General features: G+C 42.8%; 1 protein-coding gene across 1 annotated transcript in view; it reads left to right on the plus strand.

Moving 5' to 3' along the window:
* The window catches only part of ppfia2 (PTPRF interacting protein alpha 2), a 373,178-nt gene that overhangs the window by 272,427 nt on the left and 81,019 nt on the right, over positions 1-19,732 (plus strand). The window contains exon 20 of the mRNA XM_078567936.1: positions 17,261-17,461. Within this exon, the coding sequence (XP_078424062.1) occupies positions 17,261-17,461 (201 nt within the window). The remainder of the gene's footprint in view (positions 1-17,260; positions 17,462-19,732) is intronic.

Consider the following 19,732-nt stretch of genomic DNA (forward strand, 5'->3'; position numbering starts at 1 on the left):
AGATTGACACAAAGGCTTCTCACTTGGGACTGGCACAGTTGCAAATAGTTTTCTTCCAGTAGATTCCTGAGCATTCACTTGATGATTCTCACCCAAATCATAGCTCTCCCGAGACACCCAAAACTGCACTCTAATTCGCTCATTCTTCAACTGCAAACTGCCAACAAATAAATTCCCTAAACTCAGGTCTTCCAGTAACAGCTCTGCTAAACTGATTATTTAACTGAGTTCTATAATTGATTATCCAGTTAACCATTGTCCAACTAGCCTTGCAGTTTTTCTTCTCAGAGAGCTTACAAAATCTCTGTCTTCTCTCTCTGACACACACACATTGAACACTCCCTCTCTACTTTTGTTTTTCTGTATCCTTGTCACTGGATTACTGTTGCTAGGCAACAGTAAAGCTTTCCTATTTTCCCATTTTTTTACTGAACTTTCAACCCCATTTAACACATCTCCTTAACTTCAGGGATTATAAAACCTCATTAAAATGCATATATATATATACATACAACCAAACCCAAAAGACCTGCCCTTTTAGTCAGGAGTCTATCCAGACTCCCAGGCACCAAGGCTTACAAACAACCTAAATGAAACTGAAACCATTTTACCTTTCTTAACAGACAAATATTACATATATATATCCAACTTTAAAATTATACATGTTCATAACATAACACATTTTTAATATCATATACATTAATCATAAGACTTTGATTCCCAAATGTTGTAAAAGGTTTTTGTTGTTATATTTAACACTCCAATCAATTGATCAGGCTGATTTACTTCCAGAAGCATAATTGCATCCTCTCTTTTAACACCCACACCTCCAGCCCCAATCCCAAGTGTAAGCCAGGTGGTATGCATTTCCGGCACAAACCCACCATCTGGCATGACCTAGGGCTTGCAAATGAGGATGTCAAACCTCTCAGGCCTTCAACAGTGGTAATGGCCATGGCCTTTAGATCAAAGGAGGTACCCAGTATGTAAAAGGAAAAGATAACTGACCTTTTTCCTGGCTTCTGCCCTTTGCTCAACCTCCCACCCAAGTGGGTCTGGGCGCAGGAACTAAGGCCTACCCTTTCTAGGCAGCAGCCTGACATTGGGAAAGCAAAATGAGGCAGGAAGGCTGAATACCCTCTCTCCCACTTTATTTACACAGCTGCAGCTTCTTGGAATTTAACTGCTCTGCTCTCCCTTTGGGCTTCTTGATAAGATCCCTGGACAATATAAAAGAGACAGACCTGATAATGATTTGTTTATCTACAATATCCATTTTTTTCTGGTATTGAAATTGTTAAGACTTGTGTATAACAAAACAGTTTTTTCAATAATCTTGTTTTTTTTTTAAAACGTGCAGTTCATCTTTAAAATTCCAAACAAATTCAGAGTTAATTTGTATAATTATGCATAGAATTATCTCATGCATATGCAAAACCATGTTCCTGGCATTTATAAATGACCTAGAATCATAATCTCAATGCAGGATAGTTTCCTTTCAAATTACACAAAACTATGGGCGGAATCATCCCAAATTTGCACTTAAGTGCAATAGTGGACGGGAAAAAGGATGTTAACCCGTCAGCCACAATGGCAGCTTTTCACACCATATCATCCCAATCCCGCTTCATTAATTATGCATTCCCGGAAAACACGCCACTTCAATGGTGGACAGGCTCTCAATCGCCTGCCATGCCATCACCTTGCCGTTTCATCACGCCAGGCACCATATTTAAAGTGCAACCGCATGTACACCTCTCAGTGCTTCCAGCCCATGACTGCTGCAAAGAAGACATGGCCCCAAATGGCAAGAAGACTGCAGCTCCCCGGTTTAATGACGCTACCCTCGAGCACCTTTTTGGACGCAGTGGAGGCCTGCCGTGATGTCCTCTACCCCCGCTCTAGGCAAAGACCAGCAAGCAAGGTCACCAATCCAGCATGGAAGGTGGTGGCAGCAGTGGTCAGCGGTGGTCACTCTTCTCACCACCCTCCTCATCACTCTCAACTCACACACTCACAAACTCATCACACATTCACAGGGATCTCACACCTCAAGGGACATCACCATTAACTCACACACACCCTCACATCTTACTCAAGCTCACCCTCTGCAGCTCACATCCTCATCCCGTCCATTTCTCCACTCACCACACAAAAATTCCATGCAGTGCCATATGTCCTGCTCACACTCTCTCCATCTGCTTTCATGCAGGAGAAGCTGGCTCACAACAGCAGGGAGAGGTCCCAGACCGGATGGGATGGAGTGGCCCACATTAGGCCCCTCACTTGCTTTGAGGAGCGTGCCATCGCGCTGACTGGTGAAGATGTAGACTGTGCCTGTGGCGACAGTGAGGTTGGCAGTGAACACCCTTATGAGGATCCTGCACCACACCATCCCTCCCTCAATGCAACTGTGAGTGCTCTCTCTCCTGACTCTGCTGACATGCACTGATTATCTCTATTTTGGTTCACAGGGAGCTCTGCCAAGCGACCAACACCCTCAGCCAGCCAGTACCTCAGCTCCATCCACATCCTCACCTCCAGCCAAGAGGATTCCTCTTCCATTAAAGAGCTAGAAATAAGCAGCCTGGAAGACCCATCACAGCGCTTACCCACACCCTCTACCAATGCAGAGACACACACCTAGGTGGGACCTAGATCTAGAGCAGGCTTGGTTTCACAATTTTGTGGTCACCACACGGACACGTGTCCGCAGAAGGAGATGGCAGGTTCAGCTGAGCTTCCTGACACTCAGAGGACTGCTGGAGAAGAGGCGTCTGTGAGGTCTGAGTCAGATGATGAACCTCTGGATTTGGATATCCAACTCATCATGGAGAATCAGGAGAAGCCGGGGAACATCATGAAGATCTGTTGGAAGTCCTCAACGGAGTGCCACGCCCACCGAACGAAATATCTAAATGATGCACGTTGACATCGGAATGCACGCCCGACGTCATCGCGGGTCATTTTGTGCATCAGCGTGTCAGGCCTGCTGCCGCACGCTGACAGCAATATTCTGGCCATAGATTTTAAAAGACCCAGGCAAAAAACACGATACCCTGGACAGTTGAATTCAAAGTGAATCTCCTTAACTTCAGTTCTTTGTAAACAGCAGCTTGAGGCATAGACGCTGAAGGCTTTTCACACTTGTAAGATCTTGTACACAGCCTTCGCTCTTTTATACATATTTTCCCATTTGAATGCAAATACCCATTGTTCCACTATGTCTTTGGCTTCACCTTCCTGATCGTAAAAATTTAGCATAGTGTCCATTTTACCAGTAATCTTTGGGAAAAATAAACACACTTTCTAAACTTCACCTGGCTAGGTGACACATTTCACTCCTCCTTTGAAAACAATCTAGTCTGGTTTATTTAAAAATGCAAATGTTCTTTCACACCTATGTTTACATACTTAACATTTCAAACCTAGTTCATCTCCTAAAACATCAAAACCTTCAGACTAGCTGCCTTTAATCCAATTAAGTCACACACACACACACATACAGACACAGATACCACTATTTTACAATAAATTCCAATAACATTAAGAGAATTATTATATCTTCCTGACAAGCTGCCTCTTCCTCTCTAGCCCGCGATGCCCACATCCTGTGAAAAGAATTAAAAAATGCAGGGGAAACCTCCATCACATATATGGTCCCTTAGTCAGAGAGGCCAAGGAGGCTGAGATGATGATAATGGTGCCCCACAAGGAGCGGCTTCCTCGTCCTTCTTGGTGACTACCTCAGCCCTTTGATGGCACTCTGGATTGCTAGAGGGGACACAACTGAGATCTGCGCTGTGCATTTTTGTACCATCAGTGCCACTTTTCAGTCAGTGCTGCAGAACATTGCATGCATTCTGTGCATGTCAGTGCACTGTTCCTGCACCTACTCAGATCTACTCAACTGCATACAGCTCTCATGAGTTTGGCCACGCTCTCAATGGAGCAGCTCATGCATTCAAAACCCTGAGCCAGGGTAGTGCACAGTAGCTGAATGGAATTCAGCCATGACCCTGCACTGCCTCTGGGAACTCCAACTATTGAGTAAGCACCTCATGCAGCTGGTCAAAGACTCCAGATGCTGTGCCTCTGTGGTCAGCTGGGAATGGCTGTGTCTGTCCTCCATTCTCTAAGGGGGGATCTGGCCTATAGATGCCTCTTCCTCGCTCATTTCCTCCTTCTTTCTGGTACCCAGTGCCAGCCTTTCTAACCGCATACAAATACTCACCAATGTGAGTATATCTGCGCTGGTGGAGATGATGTGATGATGCTGGCTCTGTTAGTTAGGCTAGTTCTAGTTCTGTTTCTTGAGAGGCCTCCCAGTGATGCTTCTGCACTGTCATTCTCACCATGACTGGCCCAATGGGAGACAGAAGAAGAAATTCATGAGAACTCACCTGTGACAGCAGAAACCTCTGCAGAGCTGAGTCTTCAGAATTCAGCTAAGGCATTGGCAAGCTCTAGGATGAATAGAAGTGCACTCCATCCCCTTCATCTACAGAATTCAATATCTCTTTACCCTCTTCTCCAGGCCATCCCAACTCTCTATCTCTGATCTGATCATGGGGGCCACCCTGGGTATTTCCATTACACCCTTCTCCATAGCTGTGAGGGTGGCAATCTGAGGGTAATGTGCATATCTCTCTAGTGAATTCTGCACTCTCTTCTCCTGCAGGTACTGCAGGCCTCTTCCATCAATGCTAGCTGCTCTTTTAAATAAGAAGCTACATGTGTCAGTGCTACCAGGTCTTCAACAGCCCTAAGGCTCTGAGCCTCGCTGACAAGTCAGTAGTAATCCTGGGCACACGGTTTCTCCCATTTTCAAGAGCAGGTACACTCAGGCTGCTCAGCTGTAGTGTCTGCTGGTGGTAACAGAGTTGGAGACCTGTCATCTGGGTCTTGTGTTGCAACCACCTTGGCAGAGCACCCAGGTCCTCCAGACAACATTTTGGTAGCTGACAATTTCTGCTATTTCCAGATAGGCCTGTTTAGTTTGTCTGGGTGGCCTCCTTTTGTCACCCTTTACAAACAAGACCCCTCACCTCTCTCTTACTGCCTCCAACAGATCCTCCAGGGTTGCATCAGAAAACCGTGGGGAAGCCATGCCCTGAATGCCAAGACTCTGCTATTCCTCCTGTGGACCTTAGGCTTCTATTGAAGTGCAAAATAGATGCCATAATAATGGCTGCCATCATGCCTTTAAATCAGGCCTGCCCTTCACAAGTGCCACCTCCACCCATGTCTGCTGTCACTAATTAGATGCCAAACCTGCCCTCTAGCTGGTTAGCAGCCCAGCTCTGCCAAAATCACCAGCTGTGTCTACTTTCCCAAATCCCCCACCTCCAGTGTGGGGTCAGAACCCAGAAATGTTTCTGATGTTGGGTTCCTGACCCCATAGCAGAATCCTGCACCAGGAATCGTCTTGACACAGTGAGTAATTAACAGCTAAATTGGGTTGCCAAGGAGAGTAATTGGAGTCAGAACAATGGACTCATTTAAGAAACAACTCAATGCTTTAATGGGAAGATGGAAGATAGTAAGATAGGCATTCTGGAAGGATAAGATTAAATGGGCCAAAGAATTTTTCTCATCCAAAACTTTATTCTGACCTTGTGAATAATATTAACCCCAAATTAAACCCCAAAACAGGTGGGAAATAAAATTGTTAAAAATTTCAAACATGAACCTAACATGCCTAAAACCTGCATATTTTGGGTTTTATCAGAGGCAGAACTTACTTTCCAATGATTTGCTCACAGATGCTTAGTTTAAGTTTCATCAGGACGACTTAGCTCCAGATCTCATTGGTGCAAACATGGACAAAAGAGCTGAATTCCAGAAGTGAGATGTGTGTAACTGCCCTTGAAATAAAGGTAGCATTTGACAAAGTGTGGCATTAAGGGACCCTAATAAAATTGAAGTCAATCGGAATCAGATGGAAAAAATCTTCATCGGTTAGAACCATACCTAGCATAATGATAGATTGCTGTGGTTGTTGGAAGCCAATCATCTCAGCCCCAGGACATTGTTACAGAGGTTCCTGGGGGCAGTACTAAACTCACCATCTTCAGCTGCTTCATCAGTGCACTTCCCTCCATTATAAAGTCAGAAATGGGGATATTTGCTGATAATTGCAGTGTTCAGTTCCATTTGCAATTCCTCATTTCATGAAGCACCGTGTGCTCTTCATGCAGCAAGACCTAGATAACGTTCAGGCCTAGGCTGATAAGTGGCAAGTTACATTCTTGCCACTTGCTAGATGCCACAGAATGCTAGAGAACAACCATTTCCAACAAAAGATAAATTTGAATCATGTCCCTTTGACATACAATGGCATTACTATTGTTGAATCCCCCACCATCAACAACGAGGTTACCACTGGCCAAAAACCTAACTGGACCAGCCATATAATTCTGTGGCAAATCTGAGATCTGTGGTGAATGCCTTACTTCCTGGCCCTCCAAAGCCTGCCCACCATCTACAAGGCACAGCTGTACAAGGTTCAGGAACCAGAGAATAAACTTGGACAAGAAGACACTTGATCCAGTGATATCAGAGTAATTTTATTAAGTAACAGAAGTTATACTTAACAAATCAAGGCAATTGATGTCCTTGTTCAGATGATTCTTACCTCCCACTGATGTGGTGCAGTTGGCTTGTGACTCCTCTTCTCTTTTCTCTTCCTTTGTCTTCTTCAAATCTCTGCAAGGAACCCCTTCTGATCTGTTCCTTTTATCTTGCTCTCAAATCCTGACTCAGCACTGACTCAAATCCTGATTCACCATATTCGGTAAAAGTCCACCAGTCGGACCCTGATTGCTCAAACTTGCACAATCCACACTCAGTATGTCATTATAATTTAATAAAACTTGTTACATATCCTCGAACAGTCAACAGATCATCACATTTTAATCACAATTTGCTACATAGTCTCGACAATCGTGCTTTTCTTCCCCTTTATCTGTTTCTATTTTCAGTCTGAGTAACAGTGATTTCGACTGGCTCAAGCCATACATTCGACTCCAATTCTTTCTTATCACCCCTCCAATTCTTTCTTATCACCACTCCTCCGATTGTCTCTATAATCTCTTTCCCAACATTATTTCCAATCATTGTGTGGCATCTTCAGTTATGCCCAACTTAATCAATACAAGCAATTATGGCCCCATTAGAGTAATTAACTCTTCATTTGATATGTTTAAAAGTACCTAAAATTCAAAACAAAAAAAAAAAATTTTTATTTATTCATTCACGGGATGTGGGCTTCGCTGCTGGGCCAGCTAGGGATTGCTCATCCCTAGTTGCCCTTGAGAAGGTAGTGGTGAGCTGCCTTCTTGAACCGCTACATTCCATGTGGTGTAGGTACACCCACAGTGCTATTAGGAAAGGACTTCCAGGATTTTGACCCAGTGACAGTGAAGGAACTGCAATATATTTCCAAGTCAGGACGGTGAGTGACTTGGAGGGGAACTTCCAGGTGGTGGCGTTCCCATCTATCTGATGCCCTTGTCCTTCTAGATGGTAGTGGTTGTGGGTTTGGAAGGTGCTGTTGAAGGAACCTTGATGAATTCCTGCAATGCATCTTGTAGATGGCACACACTGCTCCTACTGTGCATCAGTGGTGGAGGGAGTGAATGTTTGTGGATGTGGTGCCAATCAAGCAGGCTGCTTTGTCCTGGACAGTGTCGAGCTTCTTGAGTGCTGTGGGAGCTGCACTCATCCAGGCATGTGGGGAGTATTCCATCACACTTCTGATTTGTTTCTTGTAGATGGTGGACAGGCTTTGGGGAGCTAGGAGGCGAGTTACTCATCGCACGATTCCTAGCCTCTGACCTACTCTTATAGTCACAATATTTATATAGCTAGTCCAGTTCAGTTTTTGGTCAATAGCAACTCCCGGAATGTTAATAGTGGGGGATTCAGTGATGATAATTCCATTGAACATCAAAGGGCGATGGTTGGATTCTCTCTTGTTGGAGGTGGTCATTGCCTGACACTTGTGTGCCGCAAATGTTACTTGCAACTTGTCAGCCCAAGCCTGGATATTATCCAGATCTTGCTGCATTTGGACATGGACTGTTTCAGAATCTGAGGACTCGCGAATGGTGCTGAACATGGTGCAATCATCATCAAACATCCCCACTTCTGACCTTATGATGGAAGGAAGGCCCTTGATGAAGCAGCTGAAGATGGTCGGGCCGAGGACATTACCCTGAGGAATTCCTGCAGTTATGTCCTGGAGCTGAGATGACTGACCTCCAACAACCACTATCATTGTCTTTTGTGCAAGGTATGACTCCAACCAGCAGAGAGTTTTTCCCCTGATTCCATTGACTCTGGTTTTGCTAGTGCTCCTTGATGCCACACTCGGTAAAATGCTGCCTTGATGTCAAGGGCACCTCACCTCTGGAGTTAAGCTCTTCTGTCCATGTTTGAACCAAGGCTGTAATGAGGTCAGGAGCTGAATGGCCCTGACAGAACCCAAACTGGGCGTCAGTGAGCAGGCTATTGCTAAGCAAGTGCCGCTTGATAGCACTGTATAGAAGTGCATGAGTACATCTTTGTATAGAAGTACTTAAATTCATTCCACAAAAGGAAATGAAAAGTCCACATTTCCTACACAAATCAGGAGTGTGATGGAATGCCCACCACTTGTCCAGATGAGTGCAGCACCAAGAACACAAAGGAAGCCTGACACCTTTTAGGACAAAGCAGCCCACTTGATTGGCAATCCATCCAACACCTTAAGCATTCATTCCTTGCACTACCACCACAACATGGCTGCAGTGTGTACCATCCACATGCACTGCAGTGACTTATCCAAGGTTTCAACAGCACCTTTCAAACCTGGAACATTTAACATTTAGAAGGACAAGAGCAGCAGGAGAATACCACCTCTTTCAAACTCCCCTTTGCAAATTACACACAATCCTGACCTGGAAATATATCACCATTCATTGTTGCTCAGGTCAAAATCCTGGAAATCACTACCTGACAGCACCAAGGGTGTACCTTCACCACAGACTTCAGTGATTCAAGATAGCAGATCACCACCTCCTGCTCAAGGGCAGTTAGGGATGGGCAATAAATGCTGGAATTGCCAGTGATGCTCACATCGTCTGAATGAACGAAGAAGAAGTGCGGGTTATTGACGGCCAATCTTCTTCCATTCATGCATCCATTTTAACAAGGTTTTTATTTTTAATGGGTCTCTGGAACCTTGGCTGGAAAAAAGAGTTTAAAAAGGAGATTAGAACCATAAGTTAAGTGCCTTTACAGCACTGATTGTGGGCCAGGAGGAGCAGGAATACCCTCTAACACCTCCACTCAATCTCCTCCATGAGCACTGAACCCCCTGAAAATCCTCTTCAACCTTCTTCAATTTCCTCCTGAAATATGTCATCGTCCAGGGCTGGATGTAACGTTTCCCGACAGAATCAGGGAGGTAGAGGGCATGTGACACACACTCACTTACGCCTACGTCAAGATTTCTTGTGCAATTAAGCACCGGCTAGCCAATTTGTAGCCAGCTGGTAGGACTGCCAGCCAATTAGCGCCTGACCAGTGGGGCCGAGTGAAAATCACCAGCCCAGGACTTGACGGGTAGTGGGGTTTGGCCATGAATCAGAAGCAATTTGCAGCATTCGATTTAAAGGGCCACTGGCACTGTTGAAGGCATGCTCAGGGGCAGAAAGTTTTATTTGGCAGACCATCATCATTAAGGTAAGGCAGCACTGATTGCAGAGAATTAGGGAGTAGAGAAACTGTAGGGCAGAACATCTGGTATCATTCTGTGATTCTTGTGCCAACTGTGTCTCATGCCTGCCCCGAATAACAAAGGAAAAAATATCATCGGCTAATCCAGCAAACCCCCGCACCAGATCAGAGTGACCAACTTCCATAGCATCGGCTGCCAGGAGCAATGAGGAGACAAAAGGCAGGACAGCCCCACAGTTCGTTGATGACTTCTTGCGTGACCTCCTCTAGGCTGTGACTGAATGGTGGGATGTTCTGATGCCATACGATGGGAACATGAGGCATCCCTGCCAGACCTAGCAAGCCTTGATGTGGTGGCAGAGGAGATGGGCAGCTGAGGGTAGTCCGGAGGATCTGGCTGCAGTGCCACAAGGGCTGAATGACCTTTCCTGTTCTGCAAGGGTGAGTGACAAACCTAGTTTCTGAAATGGGTACACAATAATGGGAGAGTATGCAGGTGATTATGCATGAGAAGTGGGAAATGAGTCAATGAGTGGGCAACAGCCAGAATGCATACTCCAGGACCCTCGGCACCCTGTGTGGCTTTGGGACAATGAGTGGTGGTGGTTGGAAAGAAAGGCCTGCTAGGAAGAAACTTTGCCAAGCGGTGGGGGTAGGCAGCATAAGTGGTGGACTCAACCTCAAGGGCTTAAAGTCCCCTGAGATGAGATTCATCATTCTTCCACTTTCTTTGCAGGAAAAGGGGATCCATAATGCCCGTGAAAGGTCGAGGACCTGTGGGGAAGTTCCCAACCTGGCATTTATGATGCTGATGGAGGAGGAGATTCTGAAGCTGGTCGGTCACCTGGGATGCAGATTCCATTGGCAGCAGAGAGGCTAGACTTCATGCCTAGGAGGGTGAGAAACCAAGGGGCTCAGTCCATGGAGGAGAGGGGCGGGAGGGTGTGATTGACTGTTTAGCAGTGGCGGATGAAGGGATGAATGTGTCTCATTTGAAGGATGGAAGCTTATCACTCTGTGTCATGGTTTACATGGTGAACGTGTGTCCAAGATGCTGGCCCAGCCAGTGAAGCCCACATCCCATGAATGATTTTTAAAAAAATCTCTTACTCAGCCTCACATGAAGAGCAGAGCATTGCTAATCTTTATCTCTTATCCAACAGGTCAGTCATTGGCACCAGCAGCCGTCATCTTCAAGGGACCAGCGTTGACTTCTAAGGAAGAGAAGTGCACCATCCCATTCTTCCCCCACACCTCGCACTAGCTTTGATACTTGCATCTCAGTGGGTTTGCATGGTGTCAGGCAATTGGGAACCACAAACTGGTCTGAGCACATCATAATCTCCAGACCAGCTGTCAGAAGCTTTGAAAATCCAGACCTCTGACAGTCGGAGAAGCGGTGGAGTCCAGCTTCATTCTGAGCCCCAATGATGAGCCTCTAGAGTCGTCCATAAGGCAATATATGCCGAACGTACAGCAAGAGATGCGTGAAGATGTGGCAGAGATTCAAAAGGATATGCACACCCGGGCAAGGACAATGGAGGAGCCAGACCATGAATGCTGCGATTACCCTCTCCTGAACACAGGGCCTCCTCCATTGAGCGATTGGTGACTCTTAAGGAGAGCCACACCCAAATGCTGAATTAGGATTCTGGGTATGCATGCAGCCCTGTATTCCATCGCCTTGTCACTAAGCTCAAGCAGGCAGTGGCAAGGTGAGAGGGTAATGAGGTTCCTGGAGTCTCCACCAGGTCCCCAACCCTTTCAGGAAAGCATGGACAACCAGCTGGACCTCAGGACAGAGGATTAACAGCAGCTGCCTGCACCTGGGGTTCCTCTCAGGGTGCTCCTTATAGGGACACCAGCACCTCAGGGTGCCTTGTCACTGTGTAGGAGTCCATCACCACACCGGGGTGCTCAGAGCCTCGGGCAACCAGAGGTCATCTGCCAAAGTAATCCCAGTCAGAGGGCATCAAGGTCAAAAGCCTGCCACCATCGCAGCAGGCAGCAAAGGGGGAGCACCATGGCATAGCATGCAGAAAAGAATTAAGAAATCAGTGTAGACACAAACATGCCATTATGGGTGTCCATTTATTCTGTCTTGCTGCATGAGAGATTTTGTTGATGATCTCTATCAAATTATTGTGACTGAGAATGGACATGTTATCATGATGAGGGATCTCATGGTTGCATATTGGTTTAAAAGGCTTTTAGCCCAAGAGAGCATGATCAATTGAATGTCAGTGACCTTCCTCATAATTTTTCTTGGCAAAGAGATATGCGATAATGGCCTTGGTGGTACTGGCTTTGAGTGTTCATACGGAGTCATAGATCAGAAGACTGTAAGGCAAAGATGAATACTCTTCAGATTTGTTATCTGAGCCAGTCAACAACATCTTCCTCTGCCAGGGCCTAAGTTGTGAAAGATACAGCATACCACAACAATCAGGGAGACCTAGGCCGGTGCATATTGCAATCCACCACCAGCTCGATCCAGGCATTGGAATCTCCCTGATGGATGCATAGTTCTCATCGTAACAATGTTCAGCCTCTGATCCCTGATTTTTTACAGGATTCATGAGCCATCTCTTCATGGATAGCCCTTATCACTAAGTATCCATCCCTCCAGTTGTTGTACTGGGAGAAAAGCTCTAGCACCTGGGAGTGCCTGAGGATATGGGTATTGTGATAATTCCCAGGATACCACACACAGATCTGCATGATCCTCTAGCAGGGGTCACATACAAGTTGCACATTCAGAGAGTAAAACCCTTTGTGGTTCATGAACACCCTTGGATGGCCCAGCGGCATCTCAATGGCCACATGTGTGCAGTATATCACTTCCTGAACTTTCAGGAATCCCACTACACAACCAAACCCTCTGGCTATCTTAGCCTGATTGTCCTCGAGTGTAGGTGATGAAGTCATCCGCTCTCCTAAAATGTGGTACACCTTGGTGGAGTGATGTGCCTCAGCCTGCAAAATGCTGCAAAGATCTCCAGCTGCTGTCTGGAAGGAGCCCAAAGCATAAAAGTTCAAGGGTACAGTTAACTTCAGAGCTGCAGATATTGGGTGTCCACTTTCGCAATTTGAATTAATCTCACCTGCCAGCATCTCGCAAAAGGAGATACTCTCTTCCAGGTGAGAGGCAGTCTGACAGCTGAAGGTGGTTCCTCCTCTGCCATTTTATCTCTTCATGCACGGTAAACTCTCTCTTTGGAAGGACTTGGTGATGTTGCCCTCTGTAACCTTCTGCCCCTGAAGCAGCATCAGGTCCCTCACGTGCTTGGTCAGCAGGGCACACCTATCCATGGCCAACAGGTTTCCTATCCCTTCTTCTCCTGCTCTCCTCATTGGAGGGGCATCCTCTAAAATAATCCCATGGGGCAGTGACCTTTCTACTGCCTTTGTGCCATCCATGAATAGCTTCAAGAAATGACTCCCCCCATCTAGCCCATGTGCACCCTGTAAAATGGAACAGACAACATAAAATTTCAGACAATTGCCTGTTTAACAATCGTAATCAGAAGTTAATTGCTCTTTTAGCAAAGGCAGGAGGTTTCTGACTTTGGGCCCTGTTCATCTTCTGTAATACCTGAGACTGGCATCTTGAAGTTAGCCTGAGTCTCAGCCAGTAATGATCATTGCTCTTTGTGTACATTAAAGGGTTATACAGAGATCTGGGCAAGAGTCACAAACTGGTGTGTCCCTACGAGTTGTTTATTTTCATAGACATTTTCATGGTAAGGATACTAGAAAGAGATTTAAAACATTTTTTTCCATCCTAATCACTGTTGAAACTATCAATGCTGTCTATGCCACAACAATGGGACACTGATAACCTCATGTAAATTCTCCCCTTCTCAACATTGGATGCTGCCTTCACCACCAATGCTAACTTATCCTTTGTTGCTTGGTGTCCTATCTGCTCATTTATGAAATTATGATAGGTTAAATACAACATAGGTATCAATGTTTTAACACTTCCTTAATTATTTTTCCATTTGACAAATCTAGAACAGTTTTATATCATGTTTAATGCCACATTCAATGACTGTGTCTTGTACAGCCAGCGGCAACACTCAGGTAAACTTGTCGGATTCCCTAAGGCCTGTAAATATGAAAATCCATTTTTAAAACTTGTTTCTCCTAGCTACCAGCTTTAACAAATTTGCCAAGTTTATTTTAGTGTTGCTGCAACACCGTGCAATATAAAAGCAGCTTTAAAAACCCTTGTATCTTTGTTTATATAATCAGAAAGTGTTGGAGATGCAACCAAATAGGGTACGGCAGGTGAGGAAGAATAAGCAACCAGGGACCAAAAAGTGGAGCTAAATAAGTGCTGCAAATAAGAAGATCAGTGATTGATGGAATTCAATACAGATGAGTGCAAATATTGCAAGTACTAAATTCAGGTCACACTGGTGACATTTAAATATATTGGAGTTGAATTCTGTCTTGATGTGATTTCTCCAGCATTTCTGCCAACGCATTTGCCAAATGTTGCAGCAAATAATAGGAAGAACATTTGCAGAATTCTGCATGATAATTGGATGGCCAAGGCAGGCGTGTGAAATTTTATTGGGGAGGATTAAATTGATTTTGGCATGGAAAACTGCTGGGAAAAGCTTACGCAGGCCCCAATTTGCTGCCCATGGATAAAAAGACATGATGAAAATGAAATACAAGCTAGAGCCTACAATTTTATGAGCAGAAGTTAAATTAAACTAATTTTAAAACTAATAAGGATATTTTTTATTTATTCTCTCTCTTTTCCAATGTTACTTGTGGTTACCAGAATGCTTATTTTCACCCTTCATATCAATCATCTGTTTTTGGATTTGGCAGCTGGTTATACAGCCAATTGCCCTTCCTACCAAAAGCTTTCCCCATTTATCCAGTCTAGGGACCAGCACTGATACACACTGACTGGCATGGTTTTCCCTATGGCCAACAAGTCCTGAAATGGGACTTGAACACATGACCTACCAACTATACCACTCAGGCTGCTTTTATTTTTTTCCCACTGATTAGGGAATTTAATTATATTCAAGGTTTACTTTTTGCTGACAGTTAAACAGAATAATGGCTTAGGACTCAAATAATTGACAACCTGGCTCTCACCAAGATTACAGCTCCAGTTGCAACATTGCCAAACAGTAATCAATCATATCTCTTTCTTAGCTATGCATGCCACTGAACAGTGCCACTTACTAATGAGGTGTTTAAGGGAAGAAATAGCTGGTATTTCCTACTTTGCCTTGCTAAAGTAACACCGCTTCTTGCCTGATATCAGAACCACACTGTGATTGTGGAGGAGGTGGTGGCCATTCTATCCAACTTGACAGGTGGAGGAAGGGTATAGTGAATACAAACTTACAAAAGCATTAACATAAATCAAAAAATGACATGTAATAAATGGTATTGAAATATAATAAAAAAATATATTTGACTTTGATCACATTCACTTTCATGAAAAAAGTAAAAAAAGAAAAAATGGAAGAAATATTAAAAAGGAAAACTGGCTGGTGAAACTAAGAGCAAAAGTTAAAAAAAACAGAAAAATATGTTAAAATGAAACAAATAAAATGAAAATGCAACACAGAAAATCATCAAATAGTTTAAAGGCAAGTGAAAAGAAGATTTTAAAAGCGAATAAAACAAACTGATTCAGTGGTACTTGGTAGCTAAGTCTAGATAAATACTAATCCAATGATATTAGATGGATGATTTCAGGAATGACCTCCCTCAGCATTGATCCTTCCCAACTGGGAACGTATGACAGGAAATCTTGAGCTTGCTCATCCAATGAAAGGAAAGGGTGAAAAATCAATGGGCTGGTGCCTGTGAACTCCCAATGGGTCAGGTACTCACTGGAAGTGCATATTTGTAAAATCAGCTCTTGTACATAAGGGATAACGAATCAAAACTGGAAAACAATGTACCATTTAAACAAGTAAGAATGCACACTTTGGAATTTGCAACATTGCTGAATGAGTTATGTGTAAGTAAGCCGCGCTCATGTTCCAGTTACACACTGAGCATTATTTTTATATCCGATTTTGTTTTAGAAATGGAACTGATTTTCCTACTGGTCCTATGCCTTATGGCTCATCAGATGCAATCCACTGAAGTGCACTGTGACTGGTCAGATCCCAATCCATTTGGATTTCTTGGTTTATGTCATTTATGGCCCAGACACTGCCCTGGCATAGGCATGTCCCTGGCAAAAACTAGCACCTTGAAGTAGGGAATGAAAGAGCCACTACTGCTGCAAGCCTGAAAGGTCTGCAGCAATGGCAATGGGTATTGCTGTTCAAACAATTGATTTAATAATATAAACAAATCAGAGAATGAATGGAAGAATAGATTAAAATGAAAATATATTTAAAGAAATATGGAACAGGAATAGAAGAGGGAAAGGAAAGGTAAAAAACTTGAATATTGCTGATTCTTTTTGGACTGTCAGTAGCATCCTGCTAATGGAAAATACCACTTGCATAGCCACTGCATAGTAGCAGCATAAAATGGCTTACTTAACCTGTTGGCCAATTTTTTGAGAAACTTCACCTTTCCAGGGTAATTTGAAGTAGATCAGATACTTTTCAGTTCTGAAGGTGGCGGCCTTTGGCCCATTTGCGCTACTAATGTAGTGACTATGTGAGTGGTATTTTCCACTAACAAGATGCTGAGTCAGTCCAAAAAGGTATTCTGCCTTCCACACAATTGAGCAAAGTCATGTATGAGTTTCCGTGTCAGTGCAATGCCAGGTATGTAAGTACCAATGAATGGCTGATCAAATCAAAAAGCCTGTTCCTTAGGTTATTCCAGATAGGCAGAGCAGAACCCAAAACAAAATGTCTACTGTTAGATGTAATACTGAGTTCGGGCAGCACTTGCTGAACAATCCTGAGCACGCTAATAACTATACTAACAACCAATTTAAGATAAGCAATCGAGCTCATAACATGGCTCATTGACATTTGCTAAAAGTAACATGTAGTCATACGCAGGGATCTGTTCCCTACAAACAAAAGGAATATGTTCAAGCCTAGTGCTTTTTTTGAATTATCCGGGAGCTTGGGGAGCCTTTAGTTCCCTGTCATTTTGACAATAGCATTGCCTTGGCAAATCAGAGCCAACTTGCCAACCAATCACCACCCCTTTCTCCTGTAGTCTAAATTGTTGTGATTGTTTGAAATTTGGCACTCTTGCATTTGTCCTGATGAGTGCAAGATGAAAAGCTTTGGCAATATGTCTCTCTTTTCAGCAATATTCAAGTTCTATATTACCAAGCAACTTAGTAATAAATTTATATATGGTGAAAATCCCTTTTTGTGGAAACTAATATAGTGAGGTTTCATTTATTGTGAAAACATGTGCCATGTTCAAATCAACTTATCATATGAGTAGAATGAATTGTTGCTTGCTAATTAAAAATAGCCAAATTAATGTTTTATTATTTAATCTTTAGAAAATATTTAAGCATACTTCAATAACCTGGCTAACAAGCAAATTATGCTTTTCTGCTATACAGCTGTGGCTTGGAATGCCTGCATGGTATGTTGCCGCTTGTCGTGCAAATGTGAAGAGTGGTGCCATCATGTCTGCCCTGTCTGACACTGAGATCCAAAGGGAAATTGGAATCAGCAATCCACTTCATCGATTAAAACTCAGGCTGGCAATCCAAGAGATGGTGTCACTAACAAGCCCATCAGCACCCCCAACATCTAGAACAGTGAGTGATATTTATCATAGTTTAATAAGCTTGACATTCTGTAATTTTGGCATCCTTATTTTCATACTTACATGATTACTTTATATATGGAACAATGGGCAACAGAGAATGAATTACAAGAATTTAATGTAATTGGAGGGGTCAGATTACATAAATTTAACAGCATAAATGAAACATAAGCAGGTTATAAGTATCATCTGAAATCTGTGATTGGAATACATTTCTGAAATTGGTCCACACTACCTGCTAGCTTATAGCTATGATTTTTTATGTAATTAATTTATATATTTGAATATTCTGCAGTGTTATAACACTTGGTTTTAGTCAGTGGACAAGATAAACTGATAGCTAGAAGCAGCACCATTATAATGTTCAGAAATTTATTTTATGTAGAACTAATTTTGTTAACTATAGGAAAATTCTACCTCCAGGGTAGTTTCTTTATTTAGCTTTAGCAATTCAGCGTACTGATCAGAATGTTGTTAGTTCAAATAGACCACGATATTATTTACCAGGTCACTATTGATGTAATATAACTGTGACTATCTGTCACAATGCTCTGAATCCCTGGGTATACTCAATTAGATTGTGATTTGTAATTTTAAGTATTCTTTCTGGTTTCTGCTGATGGCATAACTTTTATTTCTAACCATAAAATCTATATTCTGGATGTTTTCTTACTATAACACCATTTTGAGTCTGTTGTTCCATTTGTAATAATGTATGCATTTGTGGTTTTATCACTGTGTTGTTTTCATTCTGTTTTTATGCCAAAACAATAATTAGTACAGTAAGCCTTGAATATACATACATCGTATCATTTATTATTCTTTAATTCCTAATGTACCCAATGGTTAACATGTTTTTTTGTAAAAAATAATAGGCTTTTCAAAAATTCTGTTAATACCTGCCTTGATTATTTTTATACATGTTCTAAATTAGATGAACTACACTGCAAGAGTTAGGAGGTCTTGTGGTGCAGTGGGTAGCGCCCCTGCCTCTGAGCCAGAAACTCTGGGTTCAAGTCCCACACCAGGACTTGATGACCAAGGAAGGTAAGTTCATAACACAGTCAAAGAGGTTGAGTATTAACTTGTAAATCCTTTCAGTGTATACAATGGCAGGTGGCAAGAGTAGGAGAGATTCCTAGTTAGCCATTTAACCAGGAATGGTTAATTCCAAATGGAAAAATTATCCATTTGATAGAAAGAAAGTTGAAGCATCTAAAATCACTATATCTCCAGGCTGTGATGTGTAAAAGTGCATGTTGCCACAGAAACTTGGACTCCCTGAGTGATCTGTAACACACATGACAAGAACAGATAGCAACACTAATGTTGAAGTGTGGATCCTGACAAGGATTTAATGTGAAGCTGATTGGTTCCAGGGGTTATTAGGCATGAGTTTACTTCCATTATTTCACTCAAGATGAGTTACTCGTCTTTGGAAAGTTACCACATAGAGTTTAGCCATGTCCCCACAAAGAAGGAAGATCAGTAGATGAATTGTACTTAACTCCTACATTTCTTGGCATTCTCTGGAAAGATATAATCTGTCAACTCTTTCAGCTAGAAAATAAAGGAGGGAACAAAAATCATTAATTTATGAAGATGGAAGCATAATTTTTAGTCTAGTTTTTGACCAAACATGATCACATTTTCACCTCTTTGCCAGATTAGGACTAACAAAATAGTGCTACATCCAAATATTTTATTTTTGTTTTGTCTAGATTTTTTTTTTACTTCTGTATCTCATTCACCCATATGCATCCACCATTTGAATGCAAAGACCCAAGCTGAATTTCCTTGAACCAATGAATGCAGCCCCATTAAAAACAGAAAGGCATGCACCTTCAGACAAAACAAATTAGTCAGGGTGTAGGATATTTTACCTTACCCAAAGATGGAGGATTAAGCGGTGTATGGTGTATCATCTAATGATAAGTATCAAAATCCACCCAAGAGCCAAACAAATCTAGGTTTCGTTATGCCAATATTGATTGCAAATCGAGTATTACACAGTGAAATAAATATTAATGAGTTAATTTAAATTAATTCCTGCAGCATATTGGCAAAAAATTAATTTTGGGAGGATGTCTTGATGAGCTCATGATACACAGTACAAATGCTAAGATAATGCATTCCTCCTGATTAAAAAGCATGACCTTAAAATTTGATGCTGCATGCCCTCTTATTAGGTGGCTAGGTCTACAATATTGCAGACAGATAGGGCACCTGACACCTATCTGAGGCACTGTCTACAATATTGATA

Source organism: Cetorhinus maximus, chromosome 22 (assembly GCF_964194155.1).
Source record: "Cetorhinus maximus chromosome 22, sCetMax3.hap1.1, whole genome shotgun sequence".
Classification (NCBI taxonomy): Eukaryota; Metazoa; Chordata; class Chondrichthyes; order Lamniformes; family Cetorhinidae; genus Cetorhinus; species Cetorhinus maximus.